This window comes from Mytilus trossulus, chromosome 2 (assembly GCF_036588685.1).
Source record: "Mytilus trossulus isolate FHL-02 chromosome 2, PNRI_Mtr1.1.1.hap1, whole genome shotgun sequence".
NCBI lineage: Eukaryota > Metazoa > Mollusca > Bivalvia > Mytilida > Mytilidae > Mytilus > Mytilus trossulus.
Window position 1 is genome coordinate 55,251,769 of NC_086374.1, and position 23,687 is coordinate 55,275,455.

Here is a 23,687-nt window from a genome sequence, read left to right on the forward strand (position 1 = left end):
GGGATTTTGTTTTTGTGTCCAACTACTTCCGGCTTGGCTGGGAAAGCACGCTTAATATTTTTATTGATGTTTTTATATCTAAATCTTGAATTATGACACTGGATTTTGTGTCCGAAGTTGACAGAAAGTTCTACTCCAACAACTTACTAACAAATGATGACTGGGGTAGGAACAAAATTATCAAAATTAAAGTGCAAGTTGAACGACATATGACACTGACAGTAGCAAAAATTATGTTGACAAAAACATGTTTACAAGAATATTTAATTATATCGACATTATTAGAATACATACTTATTGTGTGTGTCATATATTATAAACAACACAATATAAATTTTATTTCTATATGAATGACATTGTCTTGTTCAATTTTGTTTTTTACCAAATAATAAGGCCATATTTATGAAGTCCTATGATTATAATGTGTTGGGGATTCCCCAAATGTTCAACCCCTTCGGTAGATAAGACATTTGCTGGTAGTTTTAAATTGTGAAGACCAAGCTATTTTTAGCTCACCTGGCCCAAAGGGCCAAGTGAGCTTTTCTCATCACTTGGCGTCCGTCGTCGTCGTCCGTCGTCGTCGTCCTGCGTTAACTTTTACAAAAATCTTCTCCTCTGAAACTACTAGGCCAAATTTAACCAAACTTGGCCACAATCATCATTGGGGTATCTAGTTTAAAAATTGTGTCCGGTGACCCCGCCAACTAACCAAGATGGCCGCCATGGCTATAAATAGAACATAGGGGTAAAATGCAGTTTTTGGCTTATAACTCAAAAACCAAAGCATTTAGGGCAAATCTGACATGGGGTAATATTGTTAATCAGGTTAAGATCTATCTGCTCTGAAATTTTCAGATGAATCTGACATTCCGTTGTTAGGTTGCTGCCCCTGAATTTTAATTTTAAGGAAATTTTGTTGTTTTTGGTTATTATCTTGAATATTATTTTAGATAGAGATAAACTGTAAAAAGCAATAATGTTCAGCAAAGTAAGATCTACAAATAAGTCAACATGACCAAAATGATCAGTTGACCACTTTAGGAGTTATTGCCCTTTATAGTCAATTTTTAACAATTTTTCGTAAATCTTAGTAATCTTTTAGAAAAATCTTCTCCTCTGAAACTGCTGGGCCAAATTATTTGAAACTTGGCCACAATCATCATTTGGGTATCTAGTTTAAAAATTGTGTCCGGTGACCCCGCCAACTAACCAAGATGACCGCCATGGCTATAAATAGAACATAGGGGTAAAATGCAGTTTTTGGCTTATAACTCAAAAACCAAAGCATTTAGAGCAAATCTGACATTAAGTAAAATTGTTAATCAGGTGAAGATCTATCTGCCCTGAAATTTTCAGATGAATTGGACAACCTGTTTTTGGGTTGCGGCCCCTGAATTGGTAATTTTAAGGAAATTTTGCTGTTTTTGGTTATTATATTGAATATTATTATAGATATAGGTAAACTGTAAACAGCAATAATGTTCAGCAAGGTCAGATTTACAAATAAGTCAACATGACCAAAATGGTCAGTTGACCTCTTTTGGAGTTATTGCCCTTTAAAGTCAATTTTTAACCATTTTTCGTAAATTTTATATATCTTTTACTAAAATCTTCTTCTCTGAAACTGCTGTGCCAAATTGATCCAAACTTTGCCACAATCATCTTTGGGGTTTCTTGTTTAAAAAATGTGTCCGGTGACCTCGCCATCAAACCAAGATGGCCGCCACGGCTAAAAATAGAACATAGGGGTAAAATGCAGTTTTTGGCTTATAACTCAAAAACCAAATAATTTAGAGAAAATTTGACATGAAGTAAAATTGTTAATCAGGTCAAGATCTATCTGCCCTGAAATTTTCAGATGAATTGAACAACCTGTTTTTGGGTTGCGGCCCCTGAATTGGTAATTTTAAGGACATTTTGCTGTTTTTGGTTATTATATTGAATATTATTATAGATATAGGTAAACTATAAACAGCAATAATTTTCAGCAAAGTAAGATCTACAAATAAGTCAACATGAACGAAATGGTCAATTGACCCCTGTAGGAGTTATTGACCTTTGTAGTCAATTTTCAATCTGCTTCCTTTGTTTAATATTCACATAGACCAAGGTGAGCGACACAGGCTCTTTAGAGCCTCTAGTTAATTTTTTTACACACAAATTTCTGATGAGATCATATGATGCATCAAGATAATCATCAAATTAAGTTCTTATAATAATTGTAGCTGGTTTAATTAACCCCTGCATAATTTGTGGTACAGTGTAATGTTAAGTTCCTCATCACTGCTGTGCACTGCAATGAACTGACGAAGGGAACTACTATCATGACTATTGAGTATTCAGTTATTATTTTTTTCTTTGTGATTTTTGTATTTTCACTGAAAACTTATTATTGTATTTACATCAGGGGCGGATCCAGCCATTTAAAAAAAGGGGGGTTGGTCACAACCCAGGACAAAAAAAGGGGTGGGGTGGGGGTTCCAACCACATGTCCACCCCCATTCAAATGCATTGATTGTCCAAAAAGGGGGGTGCCCATTATTAACAGAATTAATAAATAAAAATGTCTTTTGAATATATACAACACACTATACTATGTACAGAATTTAATAAAACCAAGGAATCTTCCAAATACAGATACATTTTACAATTATATCTTTTACATTTTTCAAATAAAATAATTAAAAATTTACTAATTTACATGTACATTTGTACATGAATTAGTCTGAAATTAAAGCACTTCTACAAGGAAACTGTGTCCAGAAATAGAAAAAATATAATTTAATTATAAAAAGTACATAAATTGTTTATATTCAAAGCTAAAGATATTATTAATGTTTACAACTACATGCACATGTACATGTACATGACCTGTAGATGGCAACCATAAAGACTAAAACTTTAATATTGTACATGTACAATGTGTTCACACAAGATTTAAAAGTGCTACATGTATAAAGATTTAATTTTGTTTGACTTGAATTGAAATATGGAATATGACTTTTGGTTTTTGTATACACTTATGTTCAACTCAAAAGAGATCAAATAATGATATGTTAGAACAGTTTCATACAAAATGTACATGTACATGTACATTTGTACCTGTAAGTTGTTTCCCTTAGGGATCAAGATAAATGGTATTAATGATCATTGATTGTTGTGGACAATAGATAACATGTATTTATAAACTGCCTGGACAACAATAAGCCATCTGAATAGACCAGATGTTTAAATTTTGATGATTGAACTATTTCAAAGATCAATTTTACTTGACACCTCTGACAATAGAAACAAACAAGAAATTTCATATGTCAAAATGTCTATGAAGTTTTTGTTTCTGAAACTGAATTTTAAATTATTCCAATGGTATAAATTATAATCGATATCTGATCCTGCTTTTAAAAAATTAAGTTCTACAAAAAAAAGTTACATACAAAAACAAGACAACTCTTCGGTCTCAGCTATCATGGCTATTCATTTAATTTTTATATAAAACATTAACATAATTTTGATAAAACATACAACATCCAATCCAATTATAAAAGAGTTAATTTATGATAATATAAACTATCTAAAATGATTATACATCTATACTAGTCACTATCATGACTATTAAAACTTGAAATATGAAAAACTAATATCTTCTTTTCAATAAATTTTCATTGCAGATTTTGTCTGTATATATATATATACATTTGGAAAAAAAATAAGAAAAAAAATGCAGGTCTAACATTGTTGGGTTGATGTTAAGACGAGTTGTATATACATTATGTACACAGCCATGTATCACCATCATTGATGGCGATCCGATGGATAAATCTGTTGTAGAGTTGTCACTGACTCAGATGTACTTATATATATACATTTGTACATTTCATTCATTTTTGGGTTATATTTTTTTATGAATATTTTTCTTCACCAATTCATATTTAAATAATCTGCAAGTATGTAGTTTGCTATGCTTGTTTGACATTAAATCATTATAACTTTGTTCATGGTGTTCTTTAAATCGATTAAAACAGAGATATTTTTTATAACATGTAACATTTGTAACTTTGTTTATTAATAATTTAAAAAAATCAGTATTACAAAGAACTCCATACCAACTTCCTAAAACTTTGTGTGTACCATAGGCAGATCCAGATAGACAGACAGGGCCCCCCTCTATAGGGAAAAATTTGGTTGATTATATAGGGAATCACTGAAGCATGACTTTGCTTTCAGTCTTGTACAATTGACTGGACTACAAACAGACCAATAAAAATTTGCACAAATTCTTTAAAATATATATGTCGTGTACAAGTTGCGATTTTGTACAGGTTATAACATGTACAAAAATATTGTACATGTTATAACTTGTATGATGCAAAAATGTACAAAAGTACCTCATGCATGTTATAACCTGTACAAAATATTGCTTAAAAATGGTTTTAACTTGTACAAAATTTAAAATAAATCTTAAAGAAGTAAAATATACATTTAAATTCACCAATGCATAAAGAACAACAACAAAAAGGCAATAACGTGTCGTTTTTCTGCAAAAGACAATGATCACAAAGTTTCAGAAATATATGTTTCATGAATAATGTTGGCAAAATGTGTTTTCATGTACTTGTATGTTTTATGCAGTCCATCAAGGTTTAAATAAGTGTGAAACTATTAACTTAAAGCTTGCATTCCTCAATGACAATTACATTATATACAAGTTTCTAAATTCTTCCAAAAAAATTTAAGAACGATTCTTTATAATTTTGGGAAATACTCCTCCCTCTCGTTTTTATAGCATGCAAAGACTAAAATAATGTATTATATGCTTACTCTGTAAAAGCAAGAGAGAGCTGAAATAGTTTTCATTGGACCACGCTTCATTATCAATATCTTTGGATCTACACTTCAACATTTTTGGCCTTCAGCATGACTTATGTAAATTTATTACTCAATTTTTGTTTATAAACTATAAGATCATTGCATGAGGCGAATGTCATTTTGATATTTTAATTATATATCCTCTACTTTGAAAGCATTTATTTGTAGCCTTTGGATGTTGTCTGCTCCATTGGCGGGTTGTTGTCGTTAGACACCTACCCGATTTCAATTCCCAATTTTATTTGTAGACACATCTGTCCTGGATAACTTCTTATGTCTTTTAGTGTCAACTAGAATGAAAGTATTTTACTATTGCCTTCAAAGTGGACACTCACAATTATAATTCATCAAATAAAGATATGTCCAAAGATAGTCGTAAGAGGATCATAAGACATGTCTATTTCTTAGGACAGGTCTTAGGAATGCTTCGTGATACCGACCCCTGGACATTAACTGTATCAAAAAAGGACAAAACACACTAACATGAAGGAGTAATAAAAAAGTTATGAAAAGGTTATTGAGGTCATTAGCCAATATCATATGTTGCGATAATAGGAAAATATCCTTATTTTTCGATTTTGTACAAGTTAAAACCATTTTTAAGCAATATTTTGTACAGGTTATAACATGTATGAGGTACTTTTGTACATGTTATAACTTGTATTTTTGCATTATACAAGTTATAACATGTACAATATTTTTGTACATGTTATAACCTGTACAAAATCGCAACTTATACACGACATATATAAAACAACAATGTATATCTAATATACACATGTACATGATATATATTCAATGGTACATAACAAAAGTATAATACAAATATATATTCAAGGAGGAAGAAAAACATGCTGCATTTCCTGGTAGATAAATCCAAACACATTTACAATATCATGAATATGACTGCAATAAATTTAAACAAATGTTATATTGATTTTCAGGTATGTGAAATGTACATAAAACATACAATCGAAATCAATATTGTCAACATTTGATATAAATTTTTAAAATCCCCTAAAGACTATTAGAACATGGGATAAATCAGAAAATCATTATATTTCTTGAACATGTTGAAGTAATATGGCAGCAGACATAAACATGTTAATATAAATATTTGATGACTTATTGTTTTCTTGTTTATTTTTTTACTGATCTCAAATAAAGAAAAAAAATCAAACTGTCTTAGGTTTGAAATTTTCTGTTAAAGGATCTAAATTATTCAAAATGATATTTTTTTGTTTGTTTGTATAATTGATACTCTAAGATTCTGCCATCTTCTTAACCCTTGGCTAGGGAAGATGAGATTCTGCATGCATATATGTAAAATCCATTTGTGGTTTGTCATGTTTGTAATGAGAGACTTGGGAATTTGTACATAAATAATTTTATTGATTTTGTAACTGTTACTTGACATCTTTATACATGTTATATTGTCTCCTTTAACTTTCTATGTGATGTTGAATATATATGTATGTAAGTTTTTAATGACATTTTATCATTGATCTTATACACATAGATTTGACCAGTCATCTGAATCTATAGCAATCAATGATATTAATTATTTTATAAGGGAGGGGGGGGGGGGCATGAAATAATATATAGACTAATTGTGGTAAATATATATATGTCAAATATATAAAAATATAAGGTTTCCTCTCAATTTTTTGTAATCATTCATTGTGTTTTTTGCCAGAAATTCTGATTATACATTATTTTTTCGTAATTTCCAATGACTAGGATTCAACATAATATTAACATGATTAAAGTAAACTGTAGATTTCATTTTTTATGAAAACACTGTTCAGTTGGAAGTCTTTCTCATATTCTGTTCAGCTGAATCAGAATCTTTTATGTCTAATCTTTGATATCAACATGGAAATAAATTTTGTATATATCATTATAAGGAACTGTAATTGTTTAGTATAATTGTATTTAAAACATGATAAAAGATACATGCTATTAGAAAATTAAAACATTGTAGAGATAACATCAAATGTCCTTAAACTGAAAATTTATATAATTACTTAAAATTGTACATGTTAGGATGCACATGAATGATTAAATTATGTCACAGTGTATTATATTCTAATTTTGGACATACAAGAACATTTTAATGTCTTAAATATCTAGCTAAACTTGTTTGGTTTGTACTTTAATTTGTGCTAGAAATCCCAAGGTTATTAAAAATATTTAGTTTTCCAATAAAACTATGGATGCATATGTTGTGATATATTCAGGAAATTCTACCATTATACATGTAATCATCATGTAAATTCTAGACTGTAGTTATCTTAATACCGTCTGAATAATGACTTGAGCTCTTTTCCATTCTCCACAGGATGACAGGTGTGAATTGTAAAATTAGAAATTTTTGCAATTTAGTTTAAAAATGTTTAAGATGAGCAATGCGACAGGAAAAGGTCTTGAAAAAATACAACTTGCATTTTAAATTTTGTTCTATGTTTTTCCTACATGTATATGGTGTTATTAACTGTGTTGCACGATGACAATCAATCTGAGCATTAGGAGTGTTATTTATTTTTTTGAGTTCAAGAAGGGCATGGAGGAGACAGTAATTATTATATGTAAATATCTGTTATACCTAACTGACAATTTATCTGCATAAAAAGAGCTTATCCTAGGGTGGAGCAACCAAATAATCGGATTATCCTGATAATTCTCCAAGATTTTATAAACATGTTTCGTTATAATTCAGAAAGTACAACAATGGTTCTCAATGATTTTAACATATTTTGTTATATTTCAGAAAGTACAACGATGGATCTCAATGATATTAACATGTTTTGTTATATTTCAGAAGTACAACGATGGATCTTAATAATATTAACATGTTTTGTTATATTTCAGAAAGTACAACAATGGATCTTAATAATATTAACATGTTTTGTTATATTTCAGAAAGTACAACGATGGATCTCAATGATATTAACATATTTTGTTATATTTCAGAAAGTACAACAATGGATCTCAATGATATTAACATGTTTTGTTATATTTCAGAAAGTACAACGATGGATCTTAATAATATTAACATGTTTTGTTATATTTCAGAAAGTACATGTACAACGATGGATCTCAATAATATTAACATGTTTTGTTATATTTCAGAAAGTACAACGATGGATCTCAATAATATTAACATGTTTTGTTATATTTCAGAAAGTACAACGATGGATCTCAATAATATTAACATGTTTTGTTATATTTCAGAAAGTACAACGATGGATCTCAATGATTTACTGGGTATGGAGAACTATCCCAGTGAACTGATGCCTGATTTACCTGATGATTTTCCCGTAAGTTTTACTTGTTCAAATGTAGGTCAACCTATCCTAAATGTGACTATTCATAATTATTATTGTTTGGGCCTGTTTAGTTTCATGAGAAAGGAGTTCTAGTGAACATGAGAAATCCTGAAAATAACCTTTAATTGGAACTATGTATAATGTACAAGTGTACTTGCATGCATGTCATACCCTAGTTATGATGCAATAATTAAATGCTAAAGAAATCAAATTTATATAATAGCTTTGAACATATGACATATATGATGTTGTTTAAATCACAAAAAGTTTTCAACGTTTATAATTTTTTTTGTGTAATCATGAAATGAATAAATCCAATAATCATTATCAATATCTTCATTATGGTCTAATTTTCATCTCTGTATGCAAATTAAATAAACACATGCAATAAGATTATACTTAAGATTGCTTCAAATGTAATAAATTTGAATATTAAATAGCTGATATGTGGTTTCAGATGAATATAGATGATGTACAGACAGATTTTCATGATACTTTACTACAAGAATACAGTGACAGTTCTGACAGTGGAATCAGCAGTAAGTTTAGGACGTCTGCCAAATTTGCCATGGCGAATTAGTTGCATATAAAAGGTTTCTTTAGATATCTTGAGGCTTTTACATTTGTATGTGATTAAAAATTTATTTTTTAATCACTAGAAAAATAATTTAACTGTATAAGTTACACATAATATATTGTATGTTGCATTTGGCAAACAGCGATAAAATATGGTTGATTTCTCTTTATATAACAAATTCAATAACATAAATAAGGAGATTACTGTAATACATTGTATTTATGTAATTTTGCACCAGGTTTGTCTCGTTTATTTGATTAGTTAAATATAAATAACATAAGTACAATACTTGTTGAAAACGTGTTTTAACTACAGTACAATCCAATGGAGTAAGTCAAGTGTTTTAGTTGATAAATTCACTGTAAAATGGCAGGGTTTGAAATTAGCAGGGGCCCACTGGCCAATGGCCCCTAAAATTTGGTGTGGGCTTCATAAATTTCTGCTTTTCTTGTATAGGAATATATATGTTGGCTACAAAATTTAAGCTGTGGGCTACTATGCCAAAATTTTAACTTAAATCCCTGAATGGTATTGTATGATTGATTTGGTGATAAAAATCTGATGTACGGTAGATTCATTATTATTCGTTGGGTACCAATTTTTTCGTGGATTTCGTGGGTTACTTCAAACCACAAATTTAAATGTTCAACAAAAAATGAATTTCATAGGCTTATAGTGAAATTTTTGCAAAACAATGAAATTAAGAATCTACGAAAACACAATATTTGGTGGATCCCAATTGCATGGTTGATTGAGTTTGCTTGCTTAACATCCAGTGGCAAATATTTCATGCATATTCAGGAGATAGGACTAAAACATATAAAATAAATCAGATAAATAAGGACATGTACTTACATTGGGGAGAACTGTGATGAAGAGATGGATATTACATGTATTATTACAAATTACCACAGGAAACAGAGGAACTGTACAGATGGAAGTTTTTGCAAGGGATTAATTTTTAACCGGATTTTTGTCGGTTTGGGCGGTCAGTCGGTCGGTTGGGCGGGCGGGCGGCAATCAAATGTTGTCCATGCAATAACTCATGAACCGTTCAACCAAAGCTTTTAAAATTTTTATATGTTGTTACTGACAACTAAATGAAGGTCAAGTTCAATAATGACTTTTACCGTTCAGGAGTTATGGTTCTTGAAAGATTGAAAAATGGAGTTTCCAGTCGTGTCCTTGCATTTAAGCATGAAGTGCTCTACCAAAGCTTCCCAAATTTTAATATGTTGTTACTGATGACAAAATGGAGGTCAAGTTCAATAATGACGATATTGACTTTTACTGTTCAGGAGTTATGGTTCTTGAAAGATTTAAAAATGGAGTTTCCAGTCGTGTCCGTGCATTTACGCATGAACTGTTCTACCAAAGCTTCCCAAATTTTAATATGTTGTTACTGATGACAAAATAGAGGTCAAGTTCAATAATGACGATTTTGACTTTTACGGTTCAATAGTTATGGTTCTTGAAAGATTGTAAAATTGCTTTTCCATTCATGTTGTTACGCATTTACTCATGAACCATTCAATCTAAGCTTTTCAAATTTTAATATGTTGATACTGATGACAAAATGGAGGTCAAATTTGTTATAGACGATTCTCACTTTCACCATTCATCAGTAATGGTTCTTGTGATATTGCCAGGACACAGATAAATATTAATAAATCCGGTTTGCTGTCGTTGTGACAGCCTCTTTTTGTTAACTTTTTTGTTAACTTCATACATTTGTAATTAGGATAAAATCTATTAATGTTTACAAAGTTAAAATATAAACTTTTTTGGTTGGATTGGACATCTGAATTTCCTGCAACATTTCACATGTTCATGCTTTGAAGAATAGATGTAAGGTTTATTTGGCCTCCAATACTAGAGAGTATACTGGCGTTACTCTCTCATCCATAATAATAAAAGTTGGAAGACAAGTATAATATGTTTAAAGGATGAAAACTCAGACGAAACAGCTTGACAGTGTCACTTAGTTTATCTTAGTTCCACCTGACCAATTTTAGTTTGCACAGCTGGTATTGTTTGTAACAGCTCTTCATAAAATTGAAAATAGAATTGATGTCTTGCCAGAATATTGCAATTTGTTGGCAATTGTTTATTTACTCAGGCTATAATATTTTTGTAACATTAAGAGTCCCTTTTGAGGCATGCATGTGCCTTCAAATTGATCACTGAAGAAATTTGTATAGTTAGTTGAATATTTTTAGCCATACCGGTTGTGCTGGTATTTGAATATAAGGATGTAAAATGTGTTGATTTCTGACAACTAGTATGATATTAAAGTTTTTTTATATTCATTTCACAAGTTATTATAATTTTTAAGAAAAAGGTCTTATTCCACATGTTCCATGTATTCCTTTCCAATTTAAACTCATTCATAATTTCACTCTTTTGAAACTTGACCTACTAATTTTAATGCCCAAGTGACCTGGTTTTAGTTCAAACAATTAAAATGGCATTTTAAAGACCATTTCCACCACAGCACAATCCAAGAAATCTCTGCATATGACAACTAGCTGATTATCAATTATTCATGAGTAAAAGGTCAAGTTTTTTTAAGAGTTAATAGTCTTGTTCCCAATGAAAACTATTCACTGTACATGTAGTATTATACATTTGTACTTGCATGTAGAAAGTGAAATGAAACATTTAAATCTTATTGATATTAAAGACGTGCTCTAAAATTTATAATCAACTGTAATATTTTTATTCAGTTTTTATGTGCAGAGTTGAGCAATGCCCTATTCATAATTGTTTTTCTTTCATTTATTAGGTATCTTGCCAGAAAATGTTTTAAAACATGAACAGAGGTTAGACAGTTCACCTGACATCAAACATGAACCACTATCACCATCGTTTTCTTTCACATCAGAATCCTCTGAATCACAGGTAAATATCTTTCTCATGTCTGCTGAATCACAGGTAAATATCTTTCTCATGTCTGCTGAATCACAGGTAAATATCTTTCTCATGTCTGCTGAATCACAGGTAAATATATATTTCTCATGTCTGCTGAATCACAGGTAAATATATCTTTCTCATGTCTGCTGAATCACAGGTAATATCTTTCTCATGTCTGCTGAATCACAGGTAAATAAATATATCTTTCTCGTGTCTGCTGAATCACAGGTAAATATCCTTCTCATGTCTGCTGAATCACAGGTAAATATCTTTCTCATGTCTGCTGACTCATAGGTAAATATCTTGAAGGTTCCTTTGAATCCCAGGTTCATAACTTCCTAAGGTGCCTTCTGAATCAAATGTATCTACCTGTCCTTCACATGACTTCTGAATCACCAAAAAATCTGTGATAATATAAAATGCTGAATCATATGTATGTACAAATCAACTCGAGACTGCAGGAGAACATGATGTCATAGAAGTGTCAAATATCTAAAATGGGCAGGCATTTTACAAATACTGTCGTGTGATCAACTGTTGAAATTACAACCAAACAGTTATGTTTTATGAGTTATGTTGAAAGTAAAACATTTCTACTCTCATTTTGAAATTTAAATTCACAAAACAATCAACTTTTCAAGCTTTAGGTTCACTTGATGGTGAAATTAATTTAAGGTCAAGGAACAATAAATGGGCTATGTCGCAGATTTTGCTAAACATTTGCATACAATCTTGGCTTGTTGAACTGAAAATCAAAAAAAATAATACATTTATCTCTTTTATTATCAGAAAAATTGCAGATTGATTTCTTTTAATATGGGTGAATATTTGTATAGAAAGCACATAAAATCGGAGAAAAACCTTCTAAAATTTGTCTTAAAACCGCCAAATCTCTAATTCCTCTCCATAGATTTTTCTTAAAAAACTATATATTGTTGACACATAAATTTCTGTTTTAATGATATAAAATAATCATAGGGTCACCGACTTCGTTTTTTGTCTAATAATCAATTTGTTACCTTGTTGGTACATTGTAGTGAAAAACTTCAAAAATCAACGTTTTTCGGCCTGCAACGCAACGTTATGATTATTTCGACGTTTTGTTGGATTTTTTCACAAAGAACGCAACTTTAAATGAAGTATACCGTAAAAACGAAGTCGGTGACCCTATTTATTTTGCATCATTACAACGAAAATTCATGTATCAACAACATATAGTTTTTTAAGAAAAATCTATGGAGTGGAATTAGAGATTTGGCGATTTTAAGACAAATTTTAGAAGGGTTTTCGCCGATTTTATGTGCTTTCTATACAAATGTTCAGCCATTTTGTAAGAATTCAATCAGTAATATTTCAAATGATAATTGAGATAAATGCATTAATTTTTCGATTTTCAGTTGAAGTTCATCGAGCCAGAGTTGTATGCCAAATTTTACTGAAATCTGTGACATAGCCCATTTACTGTAACTTGACCTTAAGTTCCAATACCTGTATCTTTGATGATATTTCAGAATCAAAAAAGTAATATTAAGACACAAATGTTGTAAAACATGAATTTTTTTTTAGACAGGATTTTAATCGTTTGAACTATCCATATATATAGGGAAGGAAAGGAGACCCCCTGAAAGGGTGATAATTACTGTCCTGACAGAAGGTTCACATGTTTGACAACTACACACCAAAAAGCACAATAGTAACATTAATAGTAAATACACATTAGGTAATGTTGAGTCAAGTGTAAGACATACTATAAATTAGGAAATTATTCCATGCATTTATTATTGCAATTTTGTCATTTTTGACTAAAATGCAATTTCTTTTTTGCGATATAAAGAAAAAAACCTGTTTATTTCATTTCAAAATTTTAAAAATGTGAGTTTTAATTATTGCGTTTATAACCCTATCACAATTTTAGCAATTATAACAACCTCTTATAACTTCAGAATTTACAGTTTATGTTTTTCTTTACAGGTATGCCTTGACGGAGTGAAGGACAGCCCACCACCATCACCATGTTATTCACAGCCGTCACCACCATATTCTTCACAGTCATCACCATTACAGAACATTGTCTACGTAGACGACATCACACCAGATCTTAGTAGTGCTATAAACCCCGTTATCATTACACAACCTAAATACAACACAATACTAAACTCTAAAGTCAGAATTAAACCAAAACCTGTATCAGCAGTAAATACTCAAACTGTCAAAATCTCACAACCAAAACCACCAACAGGTAAAGTACTTAAGTCTAGGTTATTGCAATATCACTTTTATTATCTACTTTGTGTTAATTGTAATTAAATTTGTTCAGAAATTTCATTTCCTAACCTCTTTACCTGTATCAGCAGTAAATACTCAAACTGTCAAAATCTGGCAACAAAAACCACCAACAGGTACGGTATTTATTTTAGATTCATCAATGAATTAAGAAAAATATATTCAGTGCTAACCTTCCAACATGTTGAAGATACTGTTAAAATATGTTTCCAGAATCTTCACTGTTTCAATTTATACTTTCCTTCGTATAAATTTTTATGAAACTTCTTTAAATGGACATTTTTTATGGTATCTTTTTTTTCTTACATTTGAGCATGATTCCCTAATGTTTGGGAAAAAATAGACAGAAACAACATTTGAAGGGAAAATCTAAAATCATAAGTCAAAGAAAATTTGTTAATACCATTTGAAAAATACAAGACATTTAATGAAAAAACAGACAGTATAACACTACATAGAAAACTAAAAAATATTACCAAAAATAAGGGGTGACTACATGTGCTCAAGAAGGGTAAGGAGATTTTACTCCAAATATGGCACCCATCTATGTATATTTGAAATTTGTTGTAAAAACCAAAGTATACACACAATAGTTATTACCTCTTTAATCCTTGTTGTCTTTATTTGACTTTCAGTGACTTATTTTCTGGCTATTATTTCTTCTAAAACAAGCAAGTATTAATGGTTAGCATATCAATACAATTCATTTAATTTTTTGTACTTATAGCTCCGGTTCAGAAAACAGTTGTAATAACACCAGAAGAGTTTAACAAACTGAAAGCAGAAGGAATATTAAAGTTCCCACAGCCTGCAGCCCAGCGTCCTGTCCAGATTATTTCATCTACTACAGTAGCTAATCCCACAGTACAAGTTGATAATGAGGTATTTATTCCAGATTCAAAGGAATGTGAAGAAAACTAGTTTAATAAACTGGTTTACTTCTGTCATTTCTGCCTTCTGTTATACCATGACTTTTTAAAAACAGTCAAAAGATTGTGATCAATTTTCAAATGAGTTGGCATTTTGGGTGCGATCAACAGTTTTTTTCTATGACGTCATATTTTGAGCAACCATGTATAAGTGACCCTTAGTGGTGGACTGATTAATAAAGATACTTGTATAAAACTAGATATCACTGGAATCAGAATGTTCTCTAGTTTATAATGAAATAAAAATAAAGTGTACTTTTAATAGTATAAATTTTTTTTATCCAGAGATACTGGGAAAAACATTGCCTAATTTAAGCTTAAAAAACCTGAAATCAGGTCATGTGCACACCCCTGAAAACATGATACCTGCATATTTTTCATAATCAAATTGTATGAATTTCTTAGATTTGTACCTGGTCTTTCAAAAAAATCATGCTTCAGGGTACGTTCACCTGCTCCGAAAAGAGCTACAGTGGCTGCAAATTAGTTTTCACTTTTCCCTGCAAAAAAAAATGACTGTTTACAGTGTTGTCTCCCCTCAAAACATGTATGTTTAATCTAATTTTTAAAATTATTTTAATCATTCAACCTGCTTTAATTGAAGTTAATTAACATATTTTTACAACCAAATACAAAAAACATGATCATTTTTCACCAATTATGTTGATTATAAAATAACTTTAAAATAAAAGTTATTTTACAATGTGATAATTGGTTGATTATAATTGGTTGATGGACTTCCCTCCATGTCTATTTTTAGTCAGAGAATAACCCCTAGTTTTTTATACGAAACTGTTTATAGCACCCTTTTGTTATCTTTTTAATATGATAGTAGGCTGAACAAGCATTCAAGTGACCTGTAAATTGCATTGTTTTGAAACTCTGAAAACAAGAAATAAAAGATTTAGACAAAAATATGAATAGGAGGTGTTCTTGTACACTTCAGAGCAAAACAAAATCATAATGTGTTTTTTTTACCTTTCACTACAAATTTCATTTTTTCTTGCATTAACTTCTTTGTAAAATAGTTTACATAGGTATTAGGTCGATATAGTCCTGAACATGCGCGAATAAATTGCCACTGAACAAGAGCAACCAATTTAATTAAAAAATTAAGGATTCACTACATAGAGCATATAAAGAAAGTAATAAAATCTATTTTGTTTTTAGAAAGCATCATCTTCATTAATCTAGCAAATTTATAAACAAGAGAAGAAAGAGTTAATATTTTATCAGTCCTATTTGTGTGTTTATTTTATGATATCAGACAACATAAGAGAGAAAAACTCTTTTGATAGTTGAACAGCATGAGTTGCATTTTCTGCCTTTCTTTTCCAGATAAAAGCTATAAAAAGACAGCAACGTATGATAAAAAATAGAGAATCAGCCAGCTTGTCAAGAAAGAGGAAAAAAGAGGTTGGTTATAGACAGTGACGATCTTTATTTTAAAGTCTTATTACAATGTGATAATTGGTTAAAGTAGATTTCTAGATATCTTAATTGTAATATGTTATTGAGGTATATCCACAAAGTCTTTTTGTCTCATAGTTAACTTTTTACTTGCCAGCTGTTATGTAGTTTCAAAAGCAAGACTTAGAAGTTCTGTTTCAGGCCACATCCTCAACAATTATTAAAGTTTTTTATTTGTTCAGTTTTAGAGTTTATGCACACATTTAATTGGATTGCACAAAAATGTTATTCTTTGTCTTTTACCATATTTGCAGTACCTCACAGGTTTAGAAGACAATTTACATGAATTTAATGAAATGAATAGAAAGTTACAAGAAGAAAACGAGTTGTTGAAAAAGAAACTAAAGTCTCTGCAAGATGAGGTAATATAGACATTTTATATTCAAATTAACAGTTGTCTGCTAAGTAGCCATTACATTCATAGTTGTTTACATATTGTATCAAAATCGATCAATTAAATGGATGTGTTTGAACACTTTTGTTCCTTGATGTTAACAAAAGCTTACGGACAAAGAGTAGAAGTTGTTACTCTTGTGAGAGAGAAAAATACCCTCCACATGTCTGTTTACTAAATGAGTTAGGGTTACATTTAAAAAAAGTCTCCATAGTAATTTAAAAATATTTTAACCTGTACTTTCCTCTACATATTTAGGGGCATATATCACTCTTCTTATACATCTATTTCTTACAAGCATTTAGATGATTCAAGTCTGAAGCAAAACTTTCTGTTACTAAAGAATATTTTATAGATTATATACATGAGAACAAAAAGGATTTATTATTTTATGATAAGGCTTATTCAAGCAAGAATTTTTTTTTAGCATTTCCAGTGTAGATATATTAAGAATAAAATTGGAAATATGGCATAAATTTCTCTGTTTCTAGTCAGAAAATCAGTTGGGGGAAAACTATTGATAATTTATTTTCCATTGTAGAATGATCGATTGAAGAAGTGTACTGGTGCATCACCAGCTAAAAAGATCTGTTTAATGGCAGTGTTTGCAATGCTCAGCTTGAATTTGATGTCATTGAAGTAAGTTTTTCAGTTTGCTGACAAATGATAATCAAATTGAACAGTTGCTGCTATAAATTATAATGGCTATTCAAGAAAAAAAGTTTTTGTGGAAATTAGGGGCACTTGAAAGGCTTCTTTTCGTACATCTACCACCAAAGATCTGGGAACTAATTTGAAATCAGTTCAGTAACCCAAGACTAATCCTAGAAATGAAACCAGTCTACTTACAGCAGACTATAACAGTATAAAAAGTGTTAATTAGGGGGTTCTTACCTTATGAAAGAGTTAAACATCTTTGAACCACAAGTTTTCTGGTATGTCCTCTTTTATACATGGCTAAAACCCAATTACTGTTAACATTAGTTTGCACATTATAATTGTACTAAGTTAATAGTTAAAGGAAGATGTGGTATGAGTGCCAATGAGACAACTCTCCATCCAAGTCACAATTTATAAAAGTAAACAATTATAGGTCAAGGTACAGTATTTTTAAACACAGAGCCCAGACTCATACCGAACAGCAAGCTATAAAGGGACCCAAAAATTACTAGTGTAAACCATTCAAACGGGAAGTTAAGCATGTATTCATTTTATAAAAAGGTGTTTTTTATGCATATTTTATTGTATTTCAGTGACTTTATTATTAAGCCTAACTCTAAACCTGAACTATCAGTTCACAAGGGGAGACAACTTATGTCTGTACAAGAAGAATACTCAGTCAGTAGTTTGGTGCCTGATTTTTCATGGACCGGACTGAAAAAATTAATGGAAGATAATCCGTTTGAAAGTTTAGATAATAAGACACTGTATCAGATGTACACCTGTCCATCACTCTTCAATAAGACAGAGTCTATAAGGTGAGGATAAGAGATGTCATGTTTATAAGACATTCATAATTATAGTATTTAAATTTTAGTACTGTAGACCAACTAATGTTTTCACAATTTTATTTGGGACTGTTGCAAGTAAATTAATGCGTATTTGAAAAAAAACTTTGATTTTTCTTTATCTAGCTGCATTAAGTAAATTAAAAAATTTTGTAATTGAATCATATCAAAATGGAATAGAAATAGCTAAATAAAGTACCTACAAGTGGGCTGGTTCACAGTAAGAGAAAGTATACAATGAGAGCAATTTAAGGTGGTACATAATACTACTTGAAGATAACTCTGTAAAAAAAGCAGCTGAACGCTTTAGGTTAATCACACTCTATTGTTAAGGCAATGTCAAGCTTCTCAATGATTAAAATTTGTGTTTGTCAAACTGCTGCATATCCAATGAAACTTTTCGATAAATTGTGGGTTTGAAGTTTTTTGAATTTTAAAATTTTTATCAAAGGGTGAAAGTAAATATCGGTTAAGGTTTTTGGTACAATACAAAGGAGAATAAAATAATAGGTCTCTATGCATATGTTGTCTTTCTTTCCAGATTGGCAGATCAGTTATCAGGCTGGATGCAGTCACATGAACTCACTAAGAAGAAGTCAGCAAATAAAGAAAAGAAAAATTCAAATAAAAAGAAAAAGAATCTTACAACACTTCAAAAAGCTGTAAGAGGAAACTTTCATCAACAGAGACCAAGTGATACAAGGTTTATATCTTTAGTTTATTCATTTGTTATTAATTATTTTTGTAGCTGTGAGGCAATCAGGAATATGGGAGTATTGACATTAAAATTTCCTCTAAAATATTTTGAGGACAGGACCTTACAAATTGATCTAAGGTCAACTTTGCCTGAAGTTTTTGGAACGTTAAGCTCAATTTCATAATATTCACAATTTAAAAATAAGAAATTAAAAAAACTAAATGTTTGAAATCATTTTGATACAAAAGCACTGACTACTGAGCTGATGCTGAATTATGTTTGTATATCATTTTTTTCCCTGAACAGAAAGTAGATCAGGTATTTTAGGTGCATTTCTTATTGTGCATGGGTCTGAATTAAATTTGCTGAATTGATATTCTTGAAATTTTTGTTGTAGACACTTTGATCATGGATACCAAGTTAAAGTATTTGATGGAGGAGATGGGAACATCTGGAAGTCAATACCAAGGAGAAATGACACCTTTTATGTTTTGTCATTCAGTGAGGTAAGTGTCATGCAAAAGTTCATATAGGGTCGTAAAGAGAGGGAATATGTTTGGATGAATGAAGAATTAAATGGCACCATTTCAGGATGAACTAAAAGAATAAAAAAATAAAATTGACAAAGAACTATTTTAACAATTTTCTAGCTGTGGTTTGAAGAATTTAAAACCAGCTTTCTTCATTACTATGTCTGGTGGAGGGCAGCCAGCAGATGGGGAAAAGTTGGTACCTAACTAAGTGATTTTTTCAAATGTTTAAAAGTTTTGTTTAGATCATATTCCATCCATTATTTAAGAAACATTCTGTACAACCTGACCATTTGAGTCCTTGATCTATACTTTTTAAAATATTATGGTTGTTGTACCAATTATACTTATATGTTCTAACTTTTGACCATAAGATCAGGAGAAGTATTTATACTGTATTAAAAATGGGGTTTCATTAGTGAATATTTTTTTCTACTTTGTGCATAAGTTTGTATTTTCTTCAAAATTAATGAATACATGTTTTTGTCAAATGATATAAATACGTTTGAATTGCAGGATTATTTCCTAGTGCCAGCAACAGCTCACAACAAAACAATGCGACCAAGAATGTCTTTTGTTATGCCAGCAGTTGGTTTAAATGGTAAGTCAAACTGTAAGAAGACCAATATAAAAGTGTAATTGACTGAGCTTTCAAGCAGTGTCTGATGAATGCAGTAGGCTAGATAATGTTGCTTGTTTGTACCATTTGAATAGTAACCCTTTATTTTATATATAATTATTGAATACTTACGATTTTTGTCAGCCAATCAAAAGTACAGACTCTAATGCAATATTACATGTACTGTAATAATGCACCTTTGACTCATTAACCCAACAATTCATTTTATCACAATTGGACTTATTTCTAAGATAGCTGTATTGTATTTAAGGCTTGGACGGCATCAATTGGGGATTTGATGGTAGCAAATTAAGTTTCCTGGCGACGTAACAGTTATTTTCTAATATAATCAGTTCTAATGAAACTGACAGAAAACAACGCTATAACATGTTTTTAAAATCTGTTATATGATCTTATATGCCAACTGGGCTTGCAAGTATGTCCCATTAAGGTAAACTACCCTCCTTTAATAGTAGACTAGCCCAACAGATAACCAATCTATCTCTCTAGGACTAAGCTACTTTAAAAGGAGGGTAGTATACTTTACCTAACAATGACTTCACGCTTCAGCTTACAAGCAAGCTAACCAAAGATATTACCATTAGCTACATACTGACTGAAATCTGCTGTAAACCTTTATTATAAGCTTGTCCATTTCATAAAGAATAGAAAGACTATTGATCTGATACATGTATCTATAATACTAAAATAACGAGGTCCAATTTGTCAGCCGTCATAAGGGTAAAATGAAAAATCAAAGAATTCATCTTTATATATCGCTAATATAGGACTATGGTGTTGATTTAAAATTACACCACTCCGGACCCTTTTGTTTTCCACATAATTAATATTGCCAACAATTAACAAGTTCCGGGTTGAATCCAATACGGATATCAATAGTATATTCACCTATTTCCTTATCTGCACGTTCTGCATCTGACAGACACACCACCAAACAGTGTATTTTGGATTTTGCTATATACACTGGTCATGCTCACAGGGTTGAAACTACTAAATTCAATCATTGTCACATTGTTACCTATTGTAGTATTTTAATCAGCATGACTTTCTAAGATGACAATACCAATACTAAAAATCTGGACTTAAAAAAAGTCGTATAGGTTTAGTTTTCAATTTGGTTGGCAGCATGACATAAAACAGCAAATTAAAGTATCCAACTTTATAACTAATATAGGACAATGCTGTTGATTAAAAAGTACTCCATTCCAGGAGCTTTTGTTTTCCAAATAATTTATATTATCAATAATTGATAAGTTTCAGGTTCAAACAGAAAGATTTTGAAAGCAGAGAAAATTATGCATCTTAATGACATAATCAGATGACAATACCAATACTTAAATAAGGCTTACACATGGTTATATACTTTAATTCAGTCATGGACCCGCAATATCACGGGTGTGTTCTAGTATCAGCTATATATTTAACAAGTGAATGATTCAGGCACTTCAAAGTCTCTTGATTTTTCTTATTCATTGCATCAAAATAACATTATATTATTTTTTTTGCAGATACAATGCAACCGCCTTCAGGAAATGTCGGAATGATGCAGATTGATTGTGAGGTGTTGAACACGCAGTTAATACACGTTCATAAATCTAGTTTACCACCTAATCAAAGAAACACTACTTTCTACAGAGAGGAATTTTATCCTTGATCAAATGGCGAAAGAGTCATTGTACCAGATTTTAAAGAAGAGAAGATGATTGGAAAATGAGTTGAAGTTCCTTTGAAACAGAGTTAAAGAACTGAAGATTTTAGTTGTTTAATATAAACAAAGTGTCTTGGCAGCAAATTTTTGAATAACCTTGTTTATTGTGGTCTTTAAATTTCAAGAAATGTTGTTTGTTCAATGCATACATTTGTTTTGAAAAAGCAGGAAGATAGAATTGAGTTTTATATAAATGTGTACATATTTATTAGATTCACAATATTAATCAGGCAATTATATAAAAAATAGCTCTTTTTTATGAAATGTTGGTATAAATGATGGTTATATCAAGTACGATTCGCTGTGAAAATTTCAATATGGTCAACAAAAAGAAGTTGTCCAATTGTTTGGTCACTTCAAATCAGGAGTAAGCTACCATTTGTTTTGTCAGTTCAAATCAGGATTAAGCAACCATCATGTTTCAAACTTAAGCAAGAAAGATTTTAATCTGAATTACCCTGTAAATTGTGAGTGAAGTTTTTGTTTTGGTTTCATCACTGTTGTTTTTTCATTGACAATTTTTAATAACCCATACAGATAGTTCAGAGATTTTACTTCTGAAAATTTGTCAGAATTTTAAATCAAAAGCATGACAGTGCACCATTTTTAGAAAGTTTGTTCAATTTTAACTCAAATATTCATTACTGGAGATTTATTTCTTTTTTGTGGGTACCAATTTCGAGAATTAAAGAAGAAAAATTGTGGACATTTTATTTTGTGGTTTTACACATTCCATTTAACATTCCAGACATATTTTGATGTATCTAGTCATGTTTTTGTGATATATTGACAGATGAACCTTTTTTTACTAAAATAATTAAGGTAGAATCTTGTTCAGAAGAGAATGGCATCAGATTTATGTTTTTGATCGTAAATGAGGCCAACTTTATACTTACACTTATCATAAATGATGTAAAAAAAATATTATACTTGCCTCACAGTCCATGTAAAATGTACTTGAATATATCATTATAGTCCAATTTGCTTGTACTATGTATGTTCAAAATCAAATGATGCCGTACAAATTTCTTTAAAAAGAAAACATATTCCTTAATATCGAGAAGAATATTTCACATATTTTTTTGTTCTTAAGAGGTTGAAAGTTGATAGACATGTTCTCAAATATAAATGAGACTATGTAAATGATTTTAATAGATTTGTTTTCTATGAAAGTTTATGTATGTTACTGATGTTATTTTACGTTATGATGCTGTCATTTGTGTGTATTTTAAAATGGCAGTTTATGGATGAAATTCTGGTAAGATGTTTGTATGTTGTTCATATTTAACTAGTGCTAATCATATTCATAACAAATCATATTTCACAGAAATCCCTATACTTCAAAATATTACTCCATAACTTACTTAATATTTGTCATAATAATTTGTTTTCATTATTTTTCATGTTCAATGAATAACTATATAATTTAACCAGAACATAAATATGGTTGTAAATTTATAATTTCAAAATCTAAATAGGTCAATCATGAGCAGGGTTTTGTTTGTTTATGTAATACAAGCATTTAAACCCTTAATTATTGAAGATACAATGTTAAATAAAGAATGAATGCATGTAGCAGACTGTAATCGATTACATTGCAAAAAACAGGTGTAATCATGATTACTTTTAGATTACTTTTAGATTACATTTATATGATTACTTGATGATTACAAATTTTAGAGACATATTTTTTTTTTTAAATAAATCATGCTGGCACATTAAACTTAGGTTTACAATGTTTTACATTGTCCAATTGTCATTGATCTTTATTACTGTTTGAAAAAGTTTTGTATAACTATGGTTAAGATTTGAGATTGATTTAAGATTTAAACTATTTAATTAG

General features: G+C 30.3%; 1 protein-coding gene across 1 annotated transcript; it reads left to right on the forward strand.

The window, feature by feature from the left end:
• Positions 1-23,441, forward strand: LOC134707607 (cyclic AMP-dependent transcription factor ATF-6 alpha-like). The gene is made up of 14 exons (XM_063567539.1): positions 1-165; positions 8,101-8,186; positions 8,653-8,734; positions 11,558-11,673; positions 13,657-13,924; positions 14,696-14,850; positions 16,236-16,313; positions 16,622-16,729; positions 17,303-17,400; positions 18,015-18,239; positions 18,811-18,972; positions 19,364-19,472; positions 20,013-20,097; positions 21,645-23,441. Exons 1-14 carry the CDS (start codon positions 93-95, stop codon positions 21,788-21,790), a joined length of 1,791 nt encoding a protein of 596 aa, XP_063423609.1. The 5' UTR covers positions 1-92; the 3' UTR covers positions 21,791-23,441.
• The last annotated feature ends 246 nt before the right edge of the window (positions 23,442-23,687 follow it).

What these genes read in the sequence shown, in the direction of transcription:
- LOC134707607 (XM_063567539.1), top strand. Translation starts at nt 93, where the DNA reads ATGACACTGGATTTTGTGTCCGAAGTTGACAGAAAGTTCTACTCCAAC. An exon ending in TTCTGACAGTGGAATCAGCA is followed by an intron (nt 8,735 to 11,557) that starts GTAAGTTTAGGA and finishes TTCATTTATTAG; the next exon opens with GTATCTTGCCAGAAAATGTT. An exon ending in CAGAATCCTCTGAATCACAG is followed by an intron (nt 11,674 to 13,656) that starts GTAAATATCTTT and finishes TTTTCTTTACAG; the next exon opens with GTATGCCTTGACGGAGTGAA.